This window comes from Gymnoscopelus microlampas (assembly GCF_963454915.1).
Source record: "Gymnoscopelus microlampas genome assembly, chromosome: 20".
NCBI classification, from domain to species: Eukaryota; Metazoa; Chordata; class Actinopteri; order Myctophiformes; family Myctophidae; genus Gymnoscopelus; species Gymnoscopelus microlampas.
In genome coordinates this window covers 3,826,684-3,851,688 of record NC_139957.1, presented here as the reverse complement: position 1 = coordinate 3,851,688, position 25,005 = coordinate 3,826,684, and the positions used below count along the sequence as shown (strand labels likewise).

General features: G+C 41.1%; 1 protein-coding gene across 1 annotated transcript in view; it reads right to left on the bottom strand.

Annotated features, from left to right (window-relative positions):
• LOC311035978 (gamma-aminobutyric acid receptor subunit rho-2-like) overlaps nucleotides 1-25,005 on the bottom strand; it is a gene marked incomplete at its 3' end in the record, with an annotated part of 136,344 nt that overhangs the window by 69,032 nt on the left and 42,307 nt on the right. Inside the window, exons 3-4 of the mRNA XM_084044506.1 lie at nucleotides 11,212-11,279; nucleotides 7,590-7,813 (exon numbers count right to left, since the gene is read on the bottom strand). Coding sequence (XP_083900632.1) covers nucleotides 7,590-7,813; nucleotides 11,212-11,279 — 292 coding nt within the window. The remainder of the gene's footprint in view (nucleotides 1-7,589; nucleotides 7,814-11,211; nucleotides 11,280-25,005) is intronic.

Genomic DNA, 25,005 nt, shown 5'->3' with positions numbered 1-25,005 from the left:
ACGCGGCGCGAAGCGACGCGTTTCGAGCTTGTAGATCTGCTACTTTTGATGCTTTTTATTTGAATCCTGAAATGAACCGTTTTTGGACGTACAGTATGAGGTTTTCCACCCGAAAGAGACGATGTACTACCTCCAATTAGAACACAACGTCTAGCCACAATGCTGAGATGGCTCCAAACAAACAAACAAACCGCTCCAGAAAGACCGATTGCAGCCATTAGTGCACAAGCAAAACGCAGTGGAACGGTTTGGCGTTCCCAGAATTGGCAAAGGTCCCCGCTTGCAAATCAAACCTCCCTGTGAAATGGACACATGGGCCAGATGTGTAAGAACGCCGTATGTCTGGAGTGTTCATTTGACTTCTGTGAGTTGAAAAAAATGTACACAGAGTCACCTTTTCCACCAGTGTTACTTGTAACAGAGTACTTCTACATTCCAGTATTGATACCTTTACTTAAGTAAAACATGTGAGTACTTTTTCCACCACTGCATACCACACCCCTCGAGTCCCTAGCAGGGAAAAAGCACACATGTCAGAGCACCAATCTCAAACCCTTCTTATTAGAGTTGCTCCAATACCGACACCAGAATCGGAAAAGCTACCGATACTGCCTACAATGCTGGTATCATTATCGACAAGTATGCAAGTCTGTGTCATTTAGGGGTGTCACAATTCACTTACCTCACGATTCGATTCAAAATCGATTCCTAGGGTGCCGATTCGATTAAAATTGCGATTCTGCGATTAATTGATATTCGATTCGATTCTGCGATTTATTGCGATTTTCTAGGGTGCCGATTCGATTAAAATTGCGATTCTGCGATTAATTGATATTCGATTCTGCGATTTATTGCGATTTTCTACCCCAAATCACTTGCTTTAATTATACTAGAACATTTTGATATAATATAAACCATGAAAAGTTGAATCATACACTTCAATGCAGCCAGATCATGTCAGTCAGTCTTTCTGACATTGATTTCAGACAAAGTGCCAGTGAAAAAGGTACTAACTTAAAAAAAAAAAAAAAAAAAAAAAGTAAAAAAAAATCGATTTTAATATTTTGATTCGATTTTTAAAATCGTGGCATTAGGAATCGCGATTTATTCATGAATCGATTTTTTTTGACAGGCCTAGTGTCATTCCAATACCACGCCATTTATCACATGATGATATTGTAATATTTTGTTGATATCGATGTTGCACTACGGTTTTAAACTCTTTCTGTACGGTTTACATTATTATTTGACTAACTTGTAGCACTTCAACAATTATTAATGGAATTTTATGTATTCCTGTGGTGTGGACCACCATAACTCTGAGAGTGTCCACTCTCAGAGTTAAAGGGATATTTCACTTAAATAAAAAAAAATTGGGTCATGTTATGGTCTACTCAGGCTTTTGGGAGCACCCCGGACAGTTTTTAAGTCGCTTGATTCAGTATTTAGATATTTGATATTAATTTTATCAGACGGACAAACAAACAAAATTCCTATACAAACCCATTGTAACTTCAACAATTTTTTTTTCAGAAACACCCGTCCTTATTGGTTCTGGTGACTGATATTGTCCTTCTAATACGTGAGGAGACCGTGTTTTTTCAATTACTTTTTTCATTTATTTTAATATATTTTCTTTAAAAAAAAAAAAAAAAAAATTAAAATAAAATAAATGAAAAAAGTAATCGAAAAAAACATGGCCCCCTCACATGGCCCCCTCACCAGAACCAAGGACGGGTGTTTTTGATTCTAACATGTTAAAAATTGAGTTTGAAGTTATAATGGGTTTGTATAGGAAGGGGGCGTGTCTGATAAAATGAATATCAAATATCTGAATACTGAATCAAGCAACTTAAAAAAACGGTCTGGGGGGCTCATATAAGCCTGAAGACGATAAAATGACCCAAAATGTTTCTGAAAGTGAATTATCCCTTTAAAGACCCCTCAAGGATCCATGGAGAGGAGAGGAGAACATAACAGCTGCAGTTAAGTTAGAAATAACACTTTGGTGTGAGAGGTTGCTGATAGTGGGGGCCCTTAGGGATATTTTCGTTCACTTTTGTCTAAAAGCGCCAAATTTGGCACAGGTGTAGCTCAGGGCATACTTAAATGATTTGGCTAGGGCGCCCGCGCCGGTGACCTTTGGGGTCGCCACAGCGGCCGATCCAATATGGCCGCCACTTGTAATAGCTTTTGTCTCTAACATTTGAAACAGATGAGCTACAAATGTAAATTGGTGTCTATTTCATGTGTTTTGACAATTAGAAAAGTGTTGGAATGCTCTTTTTTATTTTTGGGTGTGTCTAGACCCCTAATTTGCATAATTCCAAGTGGCGTTTTGCTATTCTGAAGACATTGGACGTAACTTGGCCATTGTTATGAGTAAAACCTGGTGCAATAGGTCTAATTCAACTAATTCTGACATGCATGATTCCTTTCTGATGTTTATATGAAATGTCAGGGGTGGGGAGGGGGGGGGGGCTGTGGTTGTGACATTTTGAAGACATTGGTTTCGCTTAAAGGGCTAGACCCCATGACACTTGGTGAGGATAAATTGGTTTTGATGATGGGAGCATTGCATATTGAAGACAAAGCTCATCTTATGGTAGGAAAGGCCCAGGTGTTAACTTCAGGACGAGCTCAGTCTGCCCTCAATGAGCACCATATAAAACGGACACGCTATGCCCATCAAGTCACTCTCATGTCCCTTCAGATTCTCAAACAAAATGCATACTCTGCCTATTGTGCAGATGTTCTTGGTCCACCTGAGTCATTTGAGATGTGGGACCAACGAGCTCAAGCAGAGTTTCCACAGTTCAAGTACTGGTCCACCATCATGGAGCTAGAGCTACTACTGTGTCGATTCATTCAGTCACTTCGTGAAGGAAACTTCGAATTGTATGTTCAAGTTTGTGATGAACTGTGTGCTTGGTTTTATGTGATGGATCACACAAACTATGCCCGCTGGTTACCTATCCATGTACGAGACATGGTTGAACTACCGGAAAAACATCCGGCAATTTATGAAGAGTTTTTGAAGGGGAATTTTGTAGTGCAACGTTCAGAACACAAGTTCAGCTTGATTGCAAAGGATCAATCACATGAGCAGTCAAACAAAATTCTGCAGTCCTATGGTGGAGCAGCTGGACTCTATGAAAAGCCTGAAGCTCTCACACTATTCATGCTTGCAGGGCCAGACAGTGCCAGGTTGGTGCAAGAGTTTGAAGCTGTGTATAGTAACATCAGCTCACCATCCTCAACTTCTCATCATGAAGAGGCACATAACTTGCAGGTCAAGTTCATGAAAGATGTCAAATCCTTCACAGCCATTATGGAAAGTCACAGGAATCCTTTTCTATCAGTAGATCATGACCTCACAGCACTTGACACGCAGGAAATTGTGGAAACAGAAGTATCTGAATCACTCACAACCGTTCACAAAGTTGCTATAGCACTACCTTTAGCTTATGTAGAGGAGCGACTTGAGAAGGCCACAAAGCCCATTTCGGATATAATTCCACGGACAAAAATCTTGACTTTTGCAAATCGACCAGACCGAAAAGCCAAACGCAATAACAGCATTCAGAAGCAAAACATGAATCTCATCACCCAACTATTCCTTTCCCTTCAATCGAGGCCTGATGCAGACATGGCAGAGTTCTTCAAGTATGAAAACCAGAGAGAGCCACCCAGCATTTCCAACCAAGGGCTTTTACGCTGCGGCACAAAGGCGGACATACTTGAATGCTTGAATGTCCAAAAAGTCCGCATAGCAGCAGCTAAGAAGGCCACTGTAGTTGTGCTTGATGGAGCAGTAATGGCCCAAATGGTCCGGCCCCTCGCTGCAAATAATGTACATTCAATGAATACATAAACACCAATATTGCAGGGTTTGTTAGGTCATACATGAGCCATGACTCTGTTGAGCGCTTGGATATTGTGTTTGACACATATCCAGAGGAGAACCTAAAAGCACAAACTCACCAACGCCGAGGAATGGGGAAAATAACTAAAATAGGGGATGGCAGAACTCCTATTCCAAAGCGTAATTGGAACAGTGAGTTCCTGAAAAATGAAGACAATAAGAAAGAACTGTTTGGACTTGTAAGTGTCGAGCTCACAAAGGATGACATGCAGGGTAAACTACTGCTGTGTACGATTAATGATGATGTTCTCTGCAACAGGCCTGGATTCAATTTGTCTACACTTCAGCCTTGTAACCATCCTGAAGCAGACACGAGAATGGTTCTGCACTTGGCCCATGCTGGGGCCAATGGCCATAAAAAGGCTTTTGTCCGTACGGTTGACAGTGATGTTGTCATTCTTGCAATCCACTTTTTTGATGCATTAAAGATCACAGATCTTTGGATTGGCTTTGGCTGTGGAAAAAGCTACCGAGACATTCCTGTCCATGAAATCCGCAATGCAATGGGTCCTCAGAAGTCACTGGCATTGCCTCTCTTCCATGCGCTGACAGGACCATGGCCATGGGAAAAAGAGTGCATGGGCAGCTTGGGAGGCAACACCAGATCTCACAGACACCTTGGTTGCCCTCACCTTGGAGCCTGAGAAGATCAACTCTGATCCTGTTCATATGCAACGTCTGGAGCGTATGGTTGTCATCATGTACAGTAAGAGCTGTGGCTGCAGTAGTGTAGATGAGGCCAGACAGCGGCTTTTCTCAAATGGTACAAAGTCCCTTGAGAACCTTCCTCCCACCCAAGCTGCACTGACTCAGCATGTAAAAAGGGCACTGCTGCAGGCCAGTTTTTATTGGAGTCAGGCAACCTCCGTCAAACTTAATATTCCCAATTTTGGAATGTGGGGATGGAACAGCTCGACAACAAAGGCTTGGGAACCATACTGGACCCATCTGCCAGATGCCAGTACAGCCTGTGCCATCCTTCTCCGCTGCGGGTGCAAGAAGTCTTGTAGCGGGCGCTGCAAGTGCTTTAAATCTGGGGTCTGTTGCACCTCATTGTGTGGATGTGAGGGAGCATGCACCAACAATGAGGGTCCAGCACACTAACCTGGATGCGCACACTTGGTGCAGCTTTTGTCTAGTTATTGGGGAACAAAAACAACAACAACCCCAACCCCCCCCCCCCCAAAAAAAAGGAGAAAAAAAGGGAGAGAAGAAGACAGCCTCCACGTGGCCTCCCCGCAAGTAGCCAAAGAGCCCTTTAAGCGAAACCAATGTCTTCAAAATGTCACAACCACAGCCCCCCCCCCCCTCCCCACCCCTGACATTTCATATAAACATCAGAAAGGAATCATGCATGTCAGAATTAGTTGAATTAGACCTATTGCACCAGGTTTTACTCATAACAATGGCCAAGTTACGTCCAATGTCTTCAGAATAGCAAAACGCCACTTGGAATTATGCAAATTAGGGGTCTAGACACACCCAAAAATAAAAAAGAGCATTCCAACACATTTCTAATTGTCAAAACACATGAAATAGACACCAAGTTTACATTTGTAGCTCATCTGTTTCAAATGTTAGAGACAAAAGCTATTACAAGTGGCGGCCATATTGGATCGGCCGCTGTGGCGACCCCAAAGGTCACCGGCGCGGGCGCCCTAGCCAAATCATTTAAGTATGCCCTGAGCTACACCTGTGCCAAATTTGGCGCTTTTAGACAAAAGTGAACGAACATACCCTAAAATCTCCCTAAGGGCCCCCACTATGAGTAATGCATAGAGTGTATTTAACAAAGATGAATATAAGGGAAATGCATACACACATTTGGCAGTCTACATATAAATCCTGCCGTCATAACGTCTGCCCCAGATATTATCTTATGTTTCTGACTTTACTGAGAAGGTCACTTAATATTTGCTGTTAAATCGTTCCGCTTTCCGTCATAGCTTCTTCGTGTGTAACCGATTACCTGCTGCAACACCCGTTTCACCTCTAGAATCAGTCTGATCTGATATCGTCTCTGTCGGGTGGAAACCTCATGTCCAAAACTGGTACTTTTCAGGACTCAAATTCAAAAATAGCAAAAGTAGCAGAACGTCGAGCTTGTACTGTAGATCTGCTACTTTTGATACTATTGTGTGACGCTGTAGTATGTATGATCAAGTTGGGCATTAATTTACGGGAAAAAAAACGCAAAAAGTTAACATATGGAGATAAAAGGTTTCTGCCCAACAACAACGAAATATCGTGGCTGTTGGGAGTGGAAACCTTGCATGTCCATAACTGTTACTGTAAATACGCTTCATTGGTTAAATTTGTATCGAACCCGCAGACACACTGGGAAAACCTTTCACTTCCGACTTAGAAATCTTTTCCTAAATGAGCAAAAAATAGCAGATCTACAAGCTCGTAGATCGTCTATTTATAGGCTCTATGCACAGAAGCCATAGAAATTGGGCCTCTTGCTAACTTCCTTCACAGGTCTTACCAATGATACTAATTAGAGCTCTGTTCCATTCTGGTCAAACGTGCTGATATTGTGCATTTTGGCTCACTGGAAACACTGACCCTCACGGTTTCTTGAAGGGGGGTTCAAAATGGCCCCTTACGGCCGGGTGTGTAACTGTGAGAGTGTACAAATGGAACCAAATGGACCCATACGGGTCCATTTGGTTCCATTTGTACACTCAGAGTTATGGGGTCGTTGAAATTGAAGAGTTTGAGAACCACTGTGCTACACTAAATGGAACAGAGTCTTAATTAGTATTGGTACAGTAACACCTGTGAAGGAAGTAAGGACCAGTTTCTTTCCAATATGGCTGCTGCAGTGGTGGAAAAAGTACTCAAATGTTTTACTTAAGTAATAGTATCAATACCTTAGTGTAGAAATACTCTGTTACAAGTAAAAGTCCAGTAATCAAAATTTACTTTAGCAACAGTACAAAAGTTTTGGCATCAAAATACTTAAAGTACCAAAAGTAAAAGTACTCATTATTTCAACATGTATAAAAATCGTTTGAAAACAGCAGATCTACAAGCCCACAATGCGTCGCATGTGAGCTTGTCGATCGGCTATTTTCAAATGGTCAAAATGTATATAGGGCTGAAGTGGTTCATGCATAGACGGATTAAAGTGAAAATGGGCCCTGTGCACAAAATCTCAACGGACCCCCCCCCCTGCGTGCGCAGCACGCGCGGATTTTTTTGCGGTTATTGCGGTTATATTGGGCGTTTTTGGGTGTTTTTTGGTTACTTTATTTCGGTTTTAGGGTTAGGGTATATATATATATATATTATGTATATTATATATATTTTTTTAAAAGCCTATTAAATCCAAGGCCCCCCATTGGCTCAGGGCCCTGTGCATGTGCACACTTTGCCCAAGCCATAATCCGTCCCTGGGTTCATGTATGTTTTGTAATAATAATCTAAATCTGCAAAGTAACTAGTAACTAAAGCTGTCAAATAATTGTAGTGGAGTAAAAGTACAATATTTGCCTCTGAGATGTAATGCAGTAGAAGTAAAAGTAGTGAAAATGGTAAATACTCCAGTAAAGTAAAAAATCCTCAAAAGTGTACTTAAGTAAATGTACTTAGTTACTTTACACCACTGGGCTGCTGTGCATAGAGCCTATCGTGATCCTCGCGGATCACAATCTCTCACCTCAGGCTGTAGAGGACGTGTCCGTCGGGGAAGACGCGGATCATGATGTTGTCGGTGGTGGTGTCGTGGATGAAGCTCCTCTTGGAGTGGACGAAGAAGACGTCGGGCACCCAGATCTTCTTGACCAGGCGTCCGTCGAACGTCATGCTCTTGTTGGTGGAGCTGGTAAAGGACAGACGCTCGTCCTTCCAGTAGTGTCTGAGGTAGAGCGTCATGGTGAAGTCCTGCGGTGGTACGAAGGCATGAGGACAAATAAGGACATGGGGCAGGTCAGCCGTTCCCCGATAATAGGCTCTATGCACAGCAGCCATATTGGAAAGAAATTGGGCCTCTTCTTACTTCCTTCACAGGTGTTACCAATGACACTGATGAAGGGCTCTGTTCCATTCTGGTCAGGGAGCTGATAACGTGCATGTTGGCTCACTAGAAACACTCCATTTTGGTTCCCAAATGGCCCCTTATGGTGGGTGTGTAACTCTGAGAGTGTACAAATGGAACCAAATGGACCCGTGAGGGTCCATTTGGTTCCATTTGTACACTCTCAGAGTTATGGGGGTCCTTGAAAATAAGACAACCACTATGCCACACTAAATGGAACAGAGCCTTAATTAGTATCATTGGTAACACCTGTGAAGGAAGTAAGGAAGGGGCCCAATTCATTCCCAATATGGCTGCTGTGCATAGAGCCTATTGACGAAACACTACGATTTTAATGATGCTAATCCACTAATTAAAGCCGTAAGCAGCGATGATCGGGCCCTCGCACCTCTGTCAACGTTAGGGGCAAATATCGACCAATCACAACAGGGAGTAGAGCCAAGTAACTCTAATGAAGGACTGGGATTTTCAAACGTGTCCAGTGAGGCGACTCATGACTCGACTCAATGTACGACAAACTGTTCAAAAGTTATGGCAAAAAATAGGAACTATCAAATATCGACCAATCAGAAGTGGGGCGGAGCTAAGTACACCAACAAAGAACAAATCCAACTAGAAAAAGTGCTCCTCGGAGCACAAGTCTCCGCCAGCAGACTTGGGAATGTTGGGAATGTTCTACTTCTTATGTTCTAATTCATACAAAAAATAGAACATGTTACTGTGTCATAGTAACATGACACAAGTGTCCTATCCGTCTGTATAAGTGTCCTATCCGTCCTGTCTGTATAAGTGTCCTATCCGTCCTGTCTGTATAAGTGTCCTATCCGTCCTGTCTGTATAAGTGTCCTATGTAAGTGTCCTATCTGTCCTGTCTGTGTAAGTGTGATTATTCCTGTCTTACCTCACCGTCCTGTCTGTATAAGTGTCCTATCCGTCCTGTCTGTATAAGTGTCCTATTCGTCCTGTCTGTATAAGTAAGTGTGATTATTCCTGTCTTACCTCACTTTGAAAGAGGCTAAGACTCTTTCAAAGTGACACATGTATTTATAGGCCGCTATACGTCACTAGCCAATCAGATCACACTATTTCACCGTATTGTCACGTGTCACGTGAGGCTTGACCAATGTTAGCTTGACATGTGGAAAGTGAAAACAATGTCTCCTGGCGGAGACAATCAGGGTACTCACAACTGGCTACGACAGCAGGTCAAAAGTTATGGCAAAATGTGGGAATTTTTTAATATCTACCAATCAGAAAAGGGGGCGAGGCTAAGTAACACAAATGAGGGACAAGGACTCTGAACCAAGTCCAATGAGGTCACCCACAAGTCTGTACAACAATCAGTTCAATACCTACTGTACATAGTAAAAAAAAAAAAAACTTGACCTTGTACATCGGCTATATTCACTTCCTGTTTGGCATTGAAACATGGAAGTTTGACACCGTTTTAGCACCATTTCCCGAAAACTCACGCTTTTGATAACGTTTCATCGTTACGGTCTTTTGTGTATGCTGCTGAGCGAGTTTGAGGAGGATCTGACTGACCATCCTCCTAGGAGGAGTTTGTTAAAGAACGACCCCTGGAAATGGCATTAAATGCATTGAAACGCCACAATAAATTAAAAAATGGCTGACTTCCTGTTGGGTTTAGGTCATGACTCCAAGAGACTTTTTGTAAGTCGGGATATGGTACAGGTGTGTACCAATTGTTATACATGTAGGCAAAACCACATTGTGGGGCTTCAACTAAGACATTTTGCAGGGGGCGCTATTGAGCCATTAGGCCACGCCCCTTTTGAGACCGATAAAATGTGAAATATTTCGCCGCTTGTGCAAAGTTGCACAACTTTTTGAGTACGTTCAGCCCCTCAAAAACGCAATTCATTTGCTAGAGGAGGAAACGCTTGCATTTCAATATGGGCTTCGCACTGATGCAGTGCTCGGGCCCTAATTAGAGCTATATATGATCCCGCAGAGGAAGCTGATTGCTGCCCAGAGAGGAGCGCGGGGGGGAGCAGTTGGGGGTTAAGTGTCTAGCTAGCTCAGGGACATCTCAACACATTGCCGGGGCTGCATCCCAGGCAGCCTCTCTACCCATGCAGCTATATAAAACCTTGAACATTGGTTTTCCTTTTGATACAGTTCATAAAGAGTTAAAGGAGTAGTTCACCCAAACAAATACTTATTTTCTACCAACTGCACACCCCATGAAGCCTTGAATTCATGGAGATTTGTTTTGTTTCTGTCGCAATAATTTGATGACCGGCGGACAATGTTGGAAAAGTTACTAAAACATAGTAATATATTATTTATTACATATAACTTGTTTAAAAAGTAATATAGTTACTTATTACTCCCTGCCAAAAGTAATTAGTTACTTTACTAGTTACTAGAAAAAAGTAACATATTACTTTAAGTTACATATTACTTTAGTTACTTTCCAACACTGTGTTGGAAAAGTTACAAAAACATTACTTTCCAACACTGTGTTGGAAAAGTTACTAAAACATAGTAATATATTACTTATTACATAGTACTTGTTTAAAAAGTAATAATATTACTTTAAGTTACATATTACTTTATTTACTTTCCAACACTGCCGGCGGAGTCTTCGGTAGGAGACTCAATTGACCTGCATTTGAGTCTCCTATACTCCGCCGGTCATCAAATTGTTGGCTTAGAAATGCGACAAAAACAAAACAAAAAAAAAATTGGGTGAACTACTCCTTTAAAGTATACAACGTCAGTTCCTTTGATCCAAGCTGTAACACAATCGATTGATCATAAAAATGTGCATACTCTGAAAATGCACGCGGCCCACGCATCTGACACACCAAGATGCACGTGGGACGTGAAAGCTTTCAAGATTTTCAAGTGATCCAGAGTCCAGACAAGCTTGAGAACCACTTGGGTAGTTTTTTTTTTACGGTGTGACTCACTCTGCAGTTGGCTAGTATCTACAGCAGTGGTTCTCAAACCTTTTAGTGCCAAAGACCCCCCCGAGGTGTTCTTTGTCTATAGTTTTGTTTTTTCTGTTTGTAAATCATTGTAAATATTATTTTGTCTTGGTATTTCCTGTCTCAGAGGACACTTGTGTCCTTTGGTTTTTGCAGTACACTAAATTGTAGGACTGAAATGTTTGGCACAGGTGTGACACATCAAGTGATGACACCCTGAACCTTTATATGCTGTCAAGAACCACATCTTTAGTGGTCATTTACTTGGTATGGAGAGGGAGACGTACCATATCCACTTCAGAAATGCTGTCCAAGCTCTCCACCTGGACATCCACTCCAACGGGGATAGCTGGACCTAGAAAAAATATATAGAAAAATACTTAGTGATTTTTTTTTAAACACATTTTTTTGTGGTTAAAGGTATGGTAAGTGATATTTTTGGTTAAAACAAAAAGGCTTTTGTTAAAATGTTAAAGCTCTATATTGTGATAGTAATCATTGCTATAGAGTGTTTGTTCAGTAACAGGGGTCTCCCCGTCTTTTATAAACAGAGAAAATAAATGTTCCTGTAGCTGACGTTTCAGCCAATAAGGAGAGACTGAGAGTACCCATTTATCAGCTTCATTTTTTTAGTGTTCCAGTTCCAATTGTGTCTGCTCATTTCTTTGTGTCACCACTTCCAATTGCACTTGTTCAATCTGTATCCTTCCTGGCTGCTGAGTTCTGTATCCTGATTGGATAAAATTGATATCGTGACCTGAAAATGCATTTTCTGTTTAATAAAGAGCTGGAGAGACATGGAGACTCCTGTTACTGAACAAACACTCTATAGACCAATTATTTGTTTACTAACATTGAGACTGGACGCACAGGTGATTGTTTCACGCAATCAATTCCCAACCTGTTATTTCGGGCTGCGCTGGTTTCAGCACAGCCCAACCCCCTCTTGTGTTTTGGCTAGTGAGGCGCGTCCTAGCGAGACCTGATAGAATGGGTTTCATTGCACGCATTCTGGTTGCACGCATACTGGTTCTTATCAGTGTGACGTCGTCTGTTAAGGGGTCTATACTATAGCAATAATTACTATCAGAATATAGAGCTATTTAACACTTATTTTAACCAAAGAAAATCACTTACCCTAACGTTAAAACAAAAAAGATTAAAAGCTCTATATTCTGATAGCAATCATTGGTATAGAATGTTTGTTCAGTAACATGGCCCTCCCCATCTCTCCAGCTCTTTAATAAACATTAATCCTGCATGCATTCTCTCTCCTGATTGGATGAAATTGTTATCCCGACGTAGAATGTTTTTTTTTTCTCTGATTACTAAAGAGCTGGAGAGACGGGGGGAGACCTCTGTTACGTAACTAAAAAAAACGATATAGCAATGAGGAATTAATGGGAATATAGGGCTTATATTTGACAGCTTATGTTCGACCAGGAGTAGACTATCTATATACTTTGACTCAAGTCACTGGAGTAGAGTACTTTGTCCACTGCATTTAATCCTGTTATATCTGCAGAAAAGCCGCTCTTCAGTATCACGGCTGTGAAACGTGATACTTGACCTCTGACCCCTACATACGGAGAGTAATGCCATTATCATCCTCTCACATGCGTATCGTTGCCGGTGAGCTGGAAACCTTGTATCTCCACGTTTCAGATGCGTTTATTTGTTCCCATGAATTAATGCCCTACACCTACTTAGCCATACTACGATGTCAAACAAAAGTAGCAAAAATAGCCGATCTACAAACTCGCTTGTATATCTGCATTTTTTTTTTGCCATTTTAGATTTGTTTGTAAAGAAGTAGTTCACCAAAAAAAAATACTTATTTTCTATCAATTACACACCCCACGAAGCCTTGAATTCATGGAGATGTTTTGTTTAAGCACATTCCTGAGCCAATAATTTGATCAGTCTCTGGTCAGAGACTCTGCTGCTGATGCGACAAAAACTAAACACATTTCAATGAATTCAAGGCTTCATGGGGGTGTGTAATTGCTAGAAAATAAGTCATTTTTTGGGTGAATTGCTCCTTTAAAAGGTAGGGTAAGTGATATTTTTTGGTTAAAACAAAAAGTATTTTGTAAAAGGTTAAAGCACTATACTCTGATAGTAATCATTGCTATAGAGTGTTTGTTCAGTAACAGGAGTCTCCCCGTCTCTCCAGCTCTTTAATAAACAGGAAATACATTTTTCGGTAGGTGCCAAAATCTCAGCCAATCAGGAGAAAGTACCAATTTTTAAGATTAATTTGTATAGTGTTCCAGTTCAAATTTTGCCTGCTCATTTCTTAGTGTCATCACTTCCAATTTCACTTGTTTAATCTATATCCTGACTGAGTTCTCTATCCTGATTGGATGAAATTGGAAATGAAACTGAAATGAAAATGCATTTTCTGTTTAATAAAGAGGTGGAGAGACAAGGAGACTCCTTTTACTGAACAAACACTCTATAGCAATGAGTACTATCAGAATATAGAGCTATTTAACACTTATTTTAACCAACGCAAATCACTTACCCTACCTTTAAGTGAAAGTGAAAAGCAACAGCTTTGGACATACAGTATGAGGTTTCCACCCGACATTTATGATGTCATCCCCTCGGTCTTGTTGGAAATATGATGTACAGTAAACACACAGTAGGCTGCACATGATAGCGCTCTGGCACAGGGAAAAGATTTGCAAGCGATTTGAACCACTTTGCATCACTCATCTATATATACAGTCTGTAATCCAAAGAGATTAATGCTAAATGCTAGATTATAGCTCCCCCCAGGGCCATTGAGATGTGAGGGGGAATCTCTACTGTAACATCATGACAGTTTGGGATTATTCTTCAATAGGCTCTATGCACAGCAGCCATATTGGAAAGAAATTGGGCCTCTTCCTTACTTCTTTCACAGGTGTTACCAATGATTCTAATGAAGGCTCTGTTCCATTTAGTGTAGCGCAGTGGTTCTCAAACCTTTTAGTTTCAACAACCCATAACTCTGAGAGTGTACAAATGGCACGAGAACAAACGATGATGATGTCAATATTGTAGGGACATCATTAAAGGACGAGAAGGAAATTGACTATTTAGAAGGGATGACAGCCCATAGACAGCCCACAGAGAGAGAACACTATTCAAGGACACACTCAAAGAAGCTGAAACCTGAAGGTCCTGACAAACGGAAAAATTCCAGTCCACTGAAATCGATCGACGATGAGGATGATGAATGATGGTATCAGACCGTTAGCCACACCATTGAAGGATGAGGAGGAAATTGAATATTTAGAAAGGATGACAGTCGAAATGTTTGGAAACGATTACGAGTGGTGGTACGATGGTAATGATGTGTTAAATTTGAGCCACAAAAACGCCAACCAGGATGTCAATATTGTAGGAACACCATTAGAGAACGAGAAGGAAATTGACTATTTAGAAGGGATAACAGTCGAAATGTTTAGGAACGATGAGGAGTTTAAACGATGGTGCAATAGCGATGGTGTCTTAACTTTGAGCCAAGAAGACACCAGCCAAGTAAATAGGGAAGAACTTGAACAATACAATGTGGGCAAGGATAAAGAGGAGGATGATGTGAATCTGTTACACACACCACTAAAGCACGAGGAGGAAATTGACTATTTAGAAGGGATGACAGAGGAAATGTTTGGAGACGATGACGAGTGGTGGTACGATGGTAATGATGTGTTGACTTTGAGCCACGCAAATGCCAGCCAGGTAGAAAGAGAAGGTGTCAATATTGTAGAAACACAATTACAGAACTAGGAGGAAATTGACTATTTAGAAGGGATGACAGTCGAAACGTTTTGAGACAATGATGAGTTTTGGACTCTGTCTGGACCAACCTCGGATCGGGCCTAGTTAGTGTTATTGGTAACACCTGTGAAGGAGGTAAGAAGACGCCCAATTTCTTTCCAATATGGCTGCTGTGCATAGAGCCTATTGGGCATAGCAGTGGTGGCCATTGTGTGGTGCCACAGATAGGAAACCCATTAATTTGTCCCATATAGAGATTTCCGAAAATATTTATATTAAGTATTTGAAGGCTGGAACCGAGCCATCCAGGCTCCTGGTGAATCATGACCCATAAAACATTTGATTCTGTGTCAAAACATATTTGAATATTTAATTATATTATATACTATATTTCAGGGGGTCTTCAATGTTTTTCAGGTCAAGGACCCCCTAGATGAGAGAGAGATGAAGAGAGAGGACCCCCTCTATATTCTATAAAATTGAGTTTCAAATCAAACTTTTTTTGTTTTACTTGGTCTGCTCTTTTTTCCCTCTACACCTATACCTCTTTGCCAACTAGAACCAGGAGACCTGGTACTGCCAGACCCCTAGTGGTTGAAGGAAAAGAGGGACAAAAGAGGGACGAAAGAGGGACAAAAGAGATCTCTGTACTGTATGTGTCTGTCTGTGTCCCTTTTATGCCCATCTATATATACAATTTGAATCCTGCGCCATGTCGGTTGTCAGTATGTATGTATGTATGTAGCCAGTGTGACGTCATATGACATCACGGTCGTGACATCACGATGAGACACGCCAGTGTGACGTAATCTCACGACAGCATGACATCACATCCTACCTATAAATAGGTAGGATGCACCAGTTCGACGGCTTCCATCCTCAACACAACCCACGCCGACGACCCTTTACACAAATAAACTGCTAACTTCATCTCCTGCGATTTCAACTATCTTTTCACATTGTACACCACTGCACACTCCCCACAGGTCTGCCATACCAGGTCTGAGTAATCACAAAGTGGGTTTTGGTCATTGGAGAGGTGATGCACGTCACCTCTTTCTGAAGTGGGTACTTTCAAAGCCTGCCGTGGATTTAGGAGAGCACAAAACTCTCTCTCACACTGTGAGGTGCCTGTAAGGTGGCACTGCAAAGTGAACGACGCGTCACGCTAGACGTTCGGGCCGCGTAGCGGCCCGAACTTCTAGTATATGGACAAAAGAGGGACAAAAGAGGGACAGACAAAGCCCTGTCTGTGTCCCTGTGTGTGTCTGTCTGTGTCCCTTTTATGCCCATATATGGACAAAAGAGACAAAAGAGGGACGAAAGAGGGACAGACAAAGCCTCATGTAGGCCGACCCTCTGGGTCTGGCAACAAAAATAGCCGAGAAAAAAATAATAATAATATATATATATATATATATATATATATATATATATATATATATATATATATATATATATATATATATATATATATATATATATATATATATATATGTTTTTTCGGAAATATGTATGGAAAAAATGAATGGGTTTTCTTTCTGTGGCAACACATAATGCCCTAAAGCAGTGGTTCTCAACCTTTTTACAACAAGTACCACCTCAGATTTTATCTGTCATTCCAAGTACCATTACCGCCAAACGTGCACGCGCGCGCAGCGCGCGTGCACGTTTGGCGTCGTGCGCGCGCGAAGCGCGCGTGCGATATTTTGCGCGCGCGCTTCGCGCGCGATTTTTTGGGCGGTTATTAGCGGTTATTGATGCTTTTTGGGCGGGTTTAGGATGGATTTAGGGCAGTGGTTTTCAACCTTTATCATGCCAAGGACCCCTAAATTGATAAACATTCGGCCGTGGACCCCCATTTGAAAATGTTTTGTGCCAGGGACCCCCAGAAGCAAAGATATCAGTTCATTTTCGCTTTAAAAAAAAAAAAAATATTCAAAGATATGCAACACTTTTTCAAGGTTTTTCCAAAAATAGCAGATCTACAAGCTCATAGCGCGGTGCCTGCTATTTTTGAATAGCCAAAGCTAAGTGGTTAAAAATGATTGTGACGCTATTAACTCATGTCCAACTTGACCATACTGTACAATACCAAGTACATTTTCAAAAAGCCAAAGTTTAAATGGGGCTGAAGCGGTTTATGTATGTTTTGTCATAATAATTAAAATCCACAAAGTTACTAGTAGTAACTAAAGTTTTCAAATAATTGAGGTGGAGTAAAAGTATAATATTTGCCTCTGAGATGTATTGGAATAGAAATAAAAATATTGCAAATTGGAAATACTCCAGTCAAGTAAAATTACCTTAAAATTATACTCAAGTACAGTATTTGAGTACATGTACTTAGTTACTTTCCACCACTGTCAGCATTAGATAAGATGAATTACTCACCTTCTGAAAAGATGAAAGAAAACACACTTTTGTTCCATAGCCCCACATTGTCTTGGTTTCAGAGATCATGGTTGTAAATATGAACTTTTGCCACAAAGTCTTTATATTCCATAATGTCCCATGACCCACGTCCGTGTTATTGACATTTTGACGATGCACGTTAGTCAAGTGGAGCTGTGTTCCGTGAGCAGAAAGCTGTCAAGTGGCCTCCAGAAAATAAATCTGGTTTCCTTTCAAAACGATGTGCATTTCAGAATAAGAGGTTTTTTAAAACTCTATCCTTGTAATGTTACAATTCAACACACGTTTTATTTTGAAATCATACTACTGGAAGTAGAAGTACCCAGGTAGCCTAGTTGAAACTACTTAACTTCACGCGAAAGCAGCTGTTTATACGGAACGGGGGAGAAAAAAAAAAGTCAGACAAACAGTGGGGGGAAATCACGGATCTGTGAGAGTGTCCCGTCGTCCCGTTTGACTTTTTCTTAACGGAACGGCGTTCCGCCACCGAATCTTTTACCGGAACGCCGTTCCGGACCGTGCCGGCCCACTTTCACCCCTGCGGCCTTCACCGTGTTTGTTTTGATCGTGGCTACCAGTACCAGCGCATTCAAAGTAACAGCCAGGAAATGCGCTGTTCCCACACTGACAAAGTGTTCAACAAAACCTTTTTTAAATTAAATTTGAGTGATATTATGGTAATGTTATTTCCATTCAAAGTAGTATTTCGATAGTTTTATTATGTTTTCATATATATAATTTTTTTTTTTTCATTTTCCCCCCACTTTTTTCATTTTTGGGAAGATTCTTCCGCGTACCACCAGGGGGGGGCTCAAGTACCACCGGTGGTACGCGTACCACAGGTTGAGAACCACTGCCCTAAAGCATGACGTGTTAGGGGGCCTGTGTCCATGCCAAGCCAGGGGCGTCACTACCGTCACGCAGAAAACGCGGTTGCGTTGGGGCCCATGACGTTAGGGGCCCCTCTCCACCCAGAAAAAATAAAATAAAAAAATAAATAAATATATATATATATATAAAAAAATTTGATTAAAAAATCAAGGGGGTGGGCCCCTTAACATTATAATTGTTAACCGTTGTTTATGTACCCGAAATCCGTCACAAACCCGAGTATCAGAAACCACTAATAACCGCAAAATGTTCACGCGCACATGTACAGTATGCGCGTTCATGAGGGCCCGCTGTGACCACCTCGCGTCGGGGCCTACTGTTGCCTCGTTACGCGACTGTGCCAAGCGTTTCTTTGAGCTGAGAGAGCACCTGTCTGTTATGCATTTCTATGGAAAAGACAAAAGATTCTTCCCAGCGCTATAGGGCTGTCACGATTATGACATTTTACTCGACGATTAAATTGTCGCTCAAATAATTGTGATTAACGATATAATTGCATTTCAGTCCTTGAACATTGGAACATTATTTATAAAAATGGCATTTATGCAATCATTAGGCTTTGTTTCACGGGGCAGATAAGACAAATAAGTTGTATATTTAACAACTATATACTTGTGATATAAGTGCTCCTCGGAGGTCTCCGCCAGGTCAGGTAGGTTATTGTGGCCTCCTGGTGGCGCTATAATAGGCCAATGTGAAAAGGGTGCCATTTCTTCTTAGGCCTTTCACGGCAATCAGACACTGCATTCATAATTTGAGGCATTTTGTTCCAAAAATGTGTTTTGCTAAATTAGACCTGCTGGTGGCACTATAACAGGCCAATGTGAAAAGGGTGGCATTTCTTCCTCGGCCTAGAGGGCAAAATGTCACGGAAATTGCATGCTGCGTTCATGAGATGAGGCATTTTGTTCAATACAGACCTATCCTGCAAACTTGGATGGAATAGGAAATATCGGACACATCCATCGTGATCACATGACTATAGAGATACTGTGTACCGATTTGTGTGATTTTTGGACAGAATCTGAAGGAGTAATAGCATAGAAAATGTTTTACAAAAATCAGCCTCCTGGTGGCGCTATAAAAGGCAGACGTGAAAAATGCAGGGAGAAGGTTTTTCCTTGGCCTCTAGACTGAAGTATGCGTCCAAAGTTTCACACAGATCAGTGCAGTTATAGGTATAAACGCAAATTGGCCTGTTATAGCGCCACCATGAGGCTGATTTGACATTTTTCAAGTGGCATCTCTTCCTTGGCCTAGTCGGAATGTGCATGCACAATTTCACGGAAATCGAATGCTGCGTTTATGATTTTCAAAAACTAACCAATCCTGTGCACAGTTTTGCAACGACCGGGCCAAGAGTGCCGGAGACAAGCTGCTCGCAGACAGACGAACACACGGACGGACGGACGGACACACGGGCGGGATGCAAAACATAGAAATAAATCTAGCCGATCTACAAGCTCAATAAAATTGCGTTTTAACATAGAAGATGTCATTTCCTGTGTTCTGGTGAATTTTGGGAGTTTGATACCAAATCAAGGAGAAATCCACAATCCAGGAGTCCTCCAGGAGATGTGGTCAAGGAGACTCCTGCAGGATCCAGGAGGGTTGGCAGGCCTGGGCCATGTACTTAATCATTTTATAGTTTACACATTTTTCACAAAGTTGTGAGCATGTAGATCTGCTATTTTTGCTATTTTGAGAACAGTTCTGAAAATGTGTGGATATTTTCCAACATTTCTTTTCCCTAACTGTCTAAAACATCAAGGACATCAGGTTGAAAGAAATCTGTCAGCAGCTCTGCCCTAAACATGTAGTGTTGTTGTCAGTAGGAATGAACACAGAAGGAAGTGAACTAAGAACGGGGAGGAGCCAAACCGAGTTCCTGTCTCTACACAAAAAAGTAGGTAGTGCCCCCAGAGGCAAAAACAAATGAGTTCCCAGATTGGGTTGAAAGTGGTTAACCCATTAAAACCGGGAAAGCGTCCGTGTTATTTTAGATTTTAGCCATACAGTATATAGCAGCATACGTTTTTCAGAAAACTCTTAGAACAGTGGTTTAGAACAGCTGGTTTTCAAACATCGTGAAAGTGTTGAAATATATTTTTTAAACTAAAATCTTCTCCTTTGGGGATCCCTCGCACAAAACATTTTCAGATGGGGGTCCGCGGCACGAAAAAGTTTGAAAACTACTTATTTAGAAGACATTTGCAGAATCAGCCTCAGGTCTTTATTTAACGTGGACAAAGACAGACATAATGATGGAAAAAATTACATATCTGTTCATTTCATCCAGACGTTCTATACAGACGAATGGAAAGACTCTAACAATAACTGTGATTAGCTCGCATAATTGCACTCGGGCTATTATGTAATAATTGTGACAGGCCTCTCTGCGTGATCCCCGTTCGAGTGGATGCGATCGCGAGCCGATGCAACCGCTGCAATCAAAGGCTGTCATCAAAACGCTGTCATGTCACTTCCAACAAAGGCTTCAAGTGCGAAGTGAACGCCTCGCTGCCTTTAGCTTCAGCACCGCTCAGTGTAGAACATTACCGTCGCTGTCGCGCAGAAGCTTGTAATCTCCATATTTCATCTTTTCATGTGTTTTCCGTAAATTAACTCATTCACTGCCATGGATGTAAAATATGTGTTTTTTTTCCCAAATACCAATTCTGCCACGGACGTAAAAAACTTTTTTTTGTTTTTTTTTGGCTTTATAAAAGATCGCGCTGTTCTCTATCCGTCTAGTGATCAGGTTCACTTTCCACTCACCCGGATCCGGAAACAACGTCATTTCTGCCTGCGTCCACTTCCTGTTTAAAGACGGGGTGCCGTGATTTTCAGTGATTCCCCCCCACCCCCTAAAACATAATCATCAGGTATTATGGTTATACTAGGAGGAAGATTTTTTTTCAAAAAAGTGTACAGAAATTGTTAAAATTATGTTTTTATGTGGACACGCCTCCAGTTCATTAAGTATACCTGGTTCTCACCTTAGCACCTCCTCCACCACCTTAGCACCACCCACCTGTCCTAGTCCCTCCGCCTCCTCATGCCCACACCTGTTGTGTTATGATAATGAGGGGGAGGGTATGTTTTTACTATGTCACTAAAGCGCTGTTTTTCTATTGGCGCGTTTGACCCTCAAGGTTTCAGCCTCCAGGTAGAAACTCAAAATAGTCAGAGAAGACATAACACACCATAAAAACACCACCAGGGGGCTTAATGAAGTTCTATCAACCTCATAGACACATGAAAAACTGAAAAAGTGCAAAAACATGGCACCAGCTCTTTAACTTTTTCAGTAAAACGCTCGAGTTGACATTTTTTCCCCTGTGCCCCGCGAGACATCGTGTTTTCATCATGCTGCTGCAAGGAAATGTCCCGGTTCTCTGGGCGGCGCTCACACGTAGCGCGTGTGTGTTTACAAACAGTCGGACAAGGGATCATAAGGATATACATTTTCTGTGGCCAGTTGAAAAGGTAAGAATAGCGTGCATTGTTGGCGAGAAATGGTATATTAGACGGCAAGGGGGGCCATCGCGGTTGTAGTTTTTTTTTCTCTGGGCAAGCATACACATAGCGTGTGTGTTTACAAAACGATCGGACAAGTGATCATAATGAATATACATTTTCTGTGACCAGTTGAAAGGATTAAAAAAAAAAATTGCTGGCAGTGGGCAAACGCAGCCAGAAATAAGTCTGGCAGTGAATGAGTCAACCCATTAAGACCTGGAACGCATCTGTGTCACTTTAGATTTCTTTGGCTATTCAAAAATAGCAGATATTTCCAAGCTCATAGCGCGGCACCGGGTGCCGCGCTATGAGCTTGTAGATTTTTGAAAAATCTTGATTTTTTTTTTTTTTTTTTCAAAAAACTGTTAGGATTCAGAAAACATTTTTAAGAATCGCCTACAGGTCTCAATGGGTTAAATGCCCTACTTCATCATACTACACTACAGTGTCACACAAAAGTAGCAAAAACAGCCGCTCTAGAAGCTCGCAAAGCTAATGCGCCGCGAGCTTGTAGACCCGCGATTGTTGCTATTTTTTAAACTTTTTAAGTGACACTGAAAGTGGTTAAGTCTGCCTGTGGGTTTTATGAATATTTAAGCAAAAAAAGAAGATTAACAACAGCTTGTGACTAAGGTTCTTTTTTTTTTTTTTTTTTGAAAAGTTATGGTTTTGAACAAGGTTTCAGCCCCGACATCCGTAGCAGATCCACAAGCTCAAAACGCGACGCTTCGTGCCGCGTTTCGAGCTTGTAGATCTGCTGCTTGCGATGCTTTTGTGTCACGCTGTGGTATGATCAAGTAGGGCATTAATCTACGAAAAAACACAAAAAGTTAAAGAGGTGGTGCCATGTTATTGCACTTTTTCTGTTTTTCATGTGTCTATGAGGTTGATAGAACTTCATTAAGCCCCCCGGTGGTGGTTTTATGGTGTTTTATGTCTTCTCTGACTATTTTGAGTTTCTACCTGGAGGCTGAAACATTGAGGGTCAAACGTGCCAATAGAGAAACGGCGCTTTAGTGACATAGTAAAAATGTACCCTCCCCCTCATTATCATAACACAACAGGTGTGGGCATGAGGAGGCGGAGGGACTAGGACACGTGGGTGGTGCTAAGGTGGTGGAGGAGGTGCTAAGGTGAGAACCAGGTATACTTAATGAACTGGAGGCGTGTCCACATAAAAACATAATTTTAACAATTTCTGTACACTTTTTTGAAAAAAATCTTCCTCCTAGTATAACCATAATACCTGATGTGTGTGTGTGTGTGTGTGTGTGTGTGTGTGTGTGTGTGTGTGTGTGTGTGTGTGTGTGTGTGTGTGTGTGTGTGTGTGTGTGTGTGTGTGTGTATCACTTATATAGTGGTGGAGGAAGATGTACTTTTGAACTTGAATGAAAGTATAGCCACACTACAGGGCAGAAGTACTTTGTTCTAGGTAAAGGTCATGCATTAGAAATCATGCTTAATTCAAAGTACAAAGGTATTTCAATTAACAATTTAGGCATTTAGCAGACACTTTTAATCTAGAGTGACTTGCAGTAAGCAAGCTAAACACGAGGTAATACATCAAATGCATAGAAATAGTTATCTAGTAGCATACAGTAAGTAAACCAAGAACCGATCATCTGTCTAAACAGTATAATATAAAACAAATGATAATCTGATTGAAACTATACACACACATATAGGACGCCAGGTCAACAAATGAACCTGGCACCTGTCTACATAACATGCTACCTACATTACATTTTAACCTTTGCAAAAGCCTGCAAGGTTGTCAAGGCTAGGGCAAGTGCTGCATCAGAATATATACTTATAATGAGCATTAGCGATATACAGATAAGATTGAAAATGGGTGATGTGCTCCTTTAAGATGATGACACCATTGCTGACTTTGCATCTCATTGGTTGAAACCTGCCTACCAATGACATCATCGATTGGGATTCCAAGCTAACACATATACCACAGCCGTTCCTTTCATGTAAAGTTAAAGTAAAGCATGCTGAAATATAGAAGCCATTCTTGCATTTTAAATCTTGCTAAACCCAACAATCTTTACAATCTTGTCCACAGCCCTCCTCTGACATACAGTGAGAAGACAGAAATGGTGCGACCTTATAACGAGCCTTAGTGAGGACCAATAATATGAAGATATAGGTTGAAAATGGGTGACATGGTCCTTTAAAGTGGCAAAAGCAAAACTATTGATTATGTAGAATGACCATTTCAGAATCATATATGTGATGTTATTGAACTATGATTATTGATCATTAACTTAGCCATATTTTATATTTTTTGCTGTTTGAAAATAGCTGATCTACAAGCACACATCGCGTCACATCAAAACATTTAGTAGGTTTTCGATTCATAATTTGATTATTAATAATCTTAATCTGCAACTTAAAGGTAGGGTAAGTGACATATACATATTCTTTTAAAAAAAGGTTAAAGTACTATATTATAATAAATAGTACATGTTCAGGTAGGTGACAACATTTAAGCCAATCAGGAGAGAGCACTGAAATGCATTCTCTGTTTAATAAAGAGCTGGAGAGACATGGGAGACTCCTTTTACTGAACAAACACTCTATAGCAATGAGTACTATCAGAATATAGAGCTATTTAACTCTTATTTCAACTAAAGTAAATCCCTTACCCTACTTTTAACTAGTAAATAAAGCTGTCAAATAAATGCAGTGGAGTAAAAAATAAAACATTTGCCTCAGATGCACTGGAGTAGAGGAAAAAAGTAAACTCGGAAGGAGTCATGAAGTCAAAGTACCTCAAAATTGTTGTTAACACCCCAGTAAATATAGCACGCCACTTAGTCAATGGTGGCATGGGCAGAATTCCAAACAATTAATGAGGCAGGTTTGATCTGCAAACACTCATCTTCAAATTAACTCATTTATTTGTGTATTTTAATCCGTTGCACCATTGACATGTTTGTTTCACTCCTGTCAAGATAATTAGTACGCCAACGGTGCTAAAAGTCTCAATAGCTTAAGAAATATGAGGGGTGATGATATTCAATGGCTTGTGATTGTGATCACACATTTCTAGAAAATGGAGACATCAGCTGGGATAAGCCAGGAGCTTTGTCGGCACAGAGATCTGAAACGAAAACGCCTTTGTGCGGATGACGCTGCTTTAGTCTATTAAGGCCGGGAAGGCGTCTGTGTCATTTTTTAGATTTCTTTGGCTATTCAAAAATAGCAGATCTACAAGCTCATAGCGCGGCACCGAGTGCCGCGCTACGAGCTTGTGGATCTGCTATTTTTGAATAGCCAAAGACATCTAAAAGTGACACAGATTCTTTCCCCTGTCTAAATGGGTTAACCTTTAACACGCACACAAATCACGTTTCTTTTATGTAAAGGAACATTGCATTTTAGATCATTGTATTCGTAATGCTGCGGGTTGCGGAAAGGCTAATTAGCCCAGGTCTTTATCGCAGGCAGACTCAACTAATATACAAACGCTG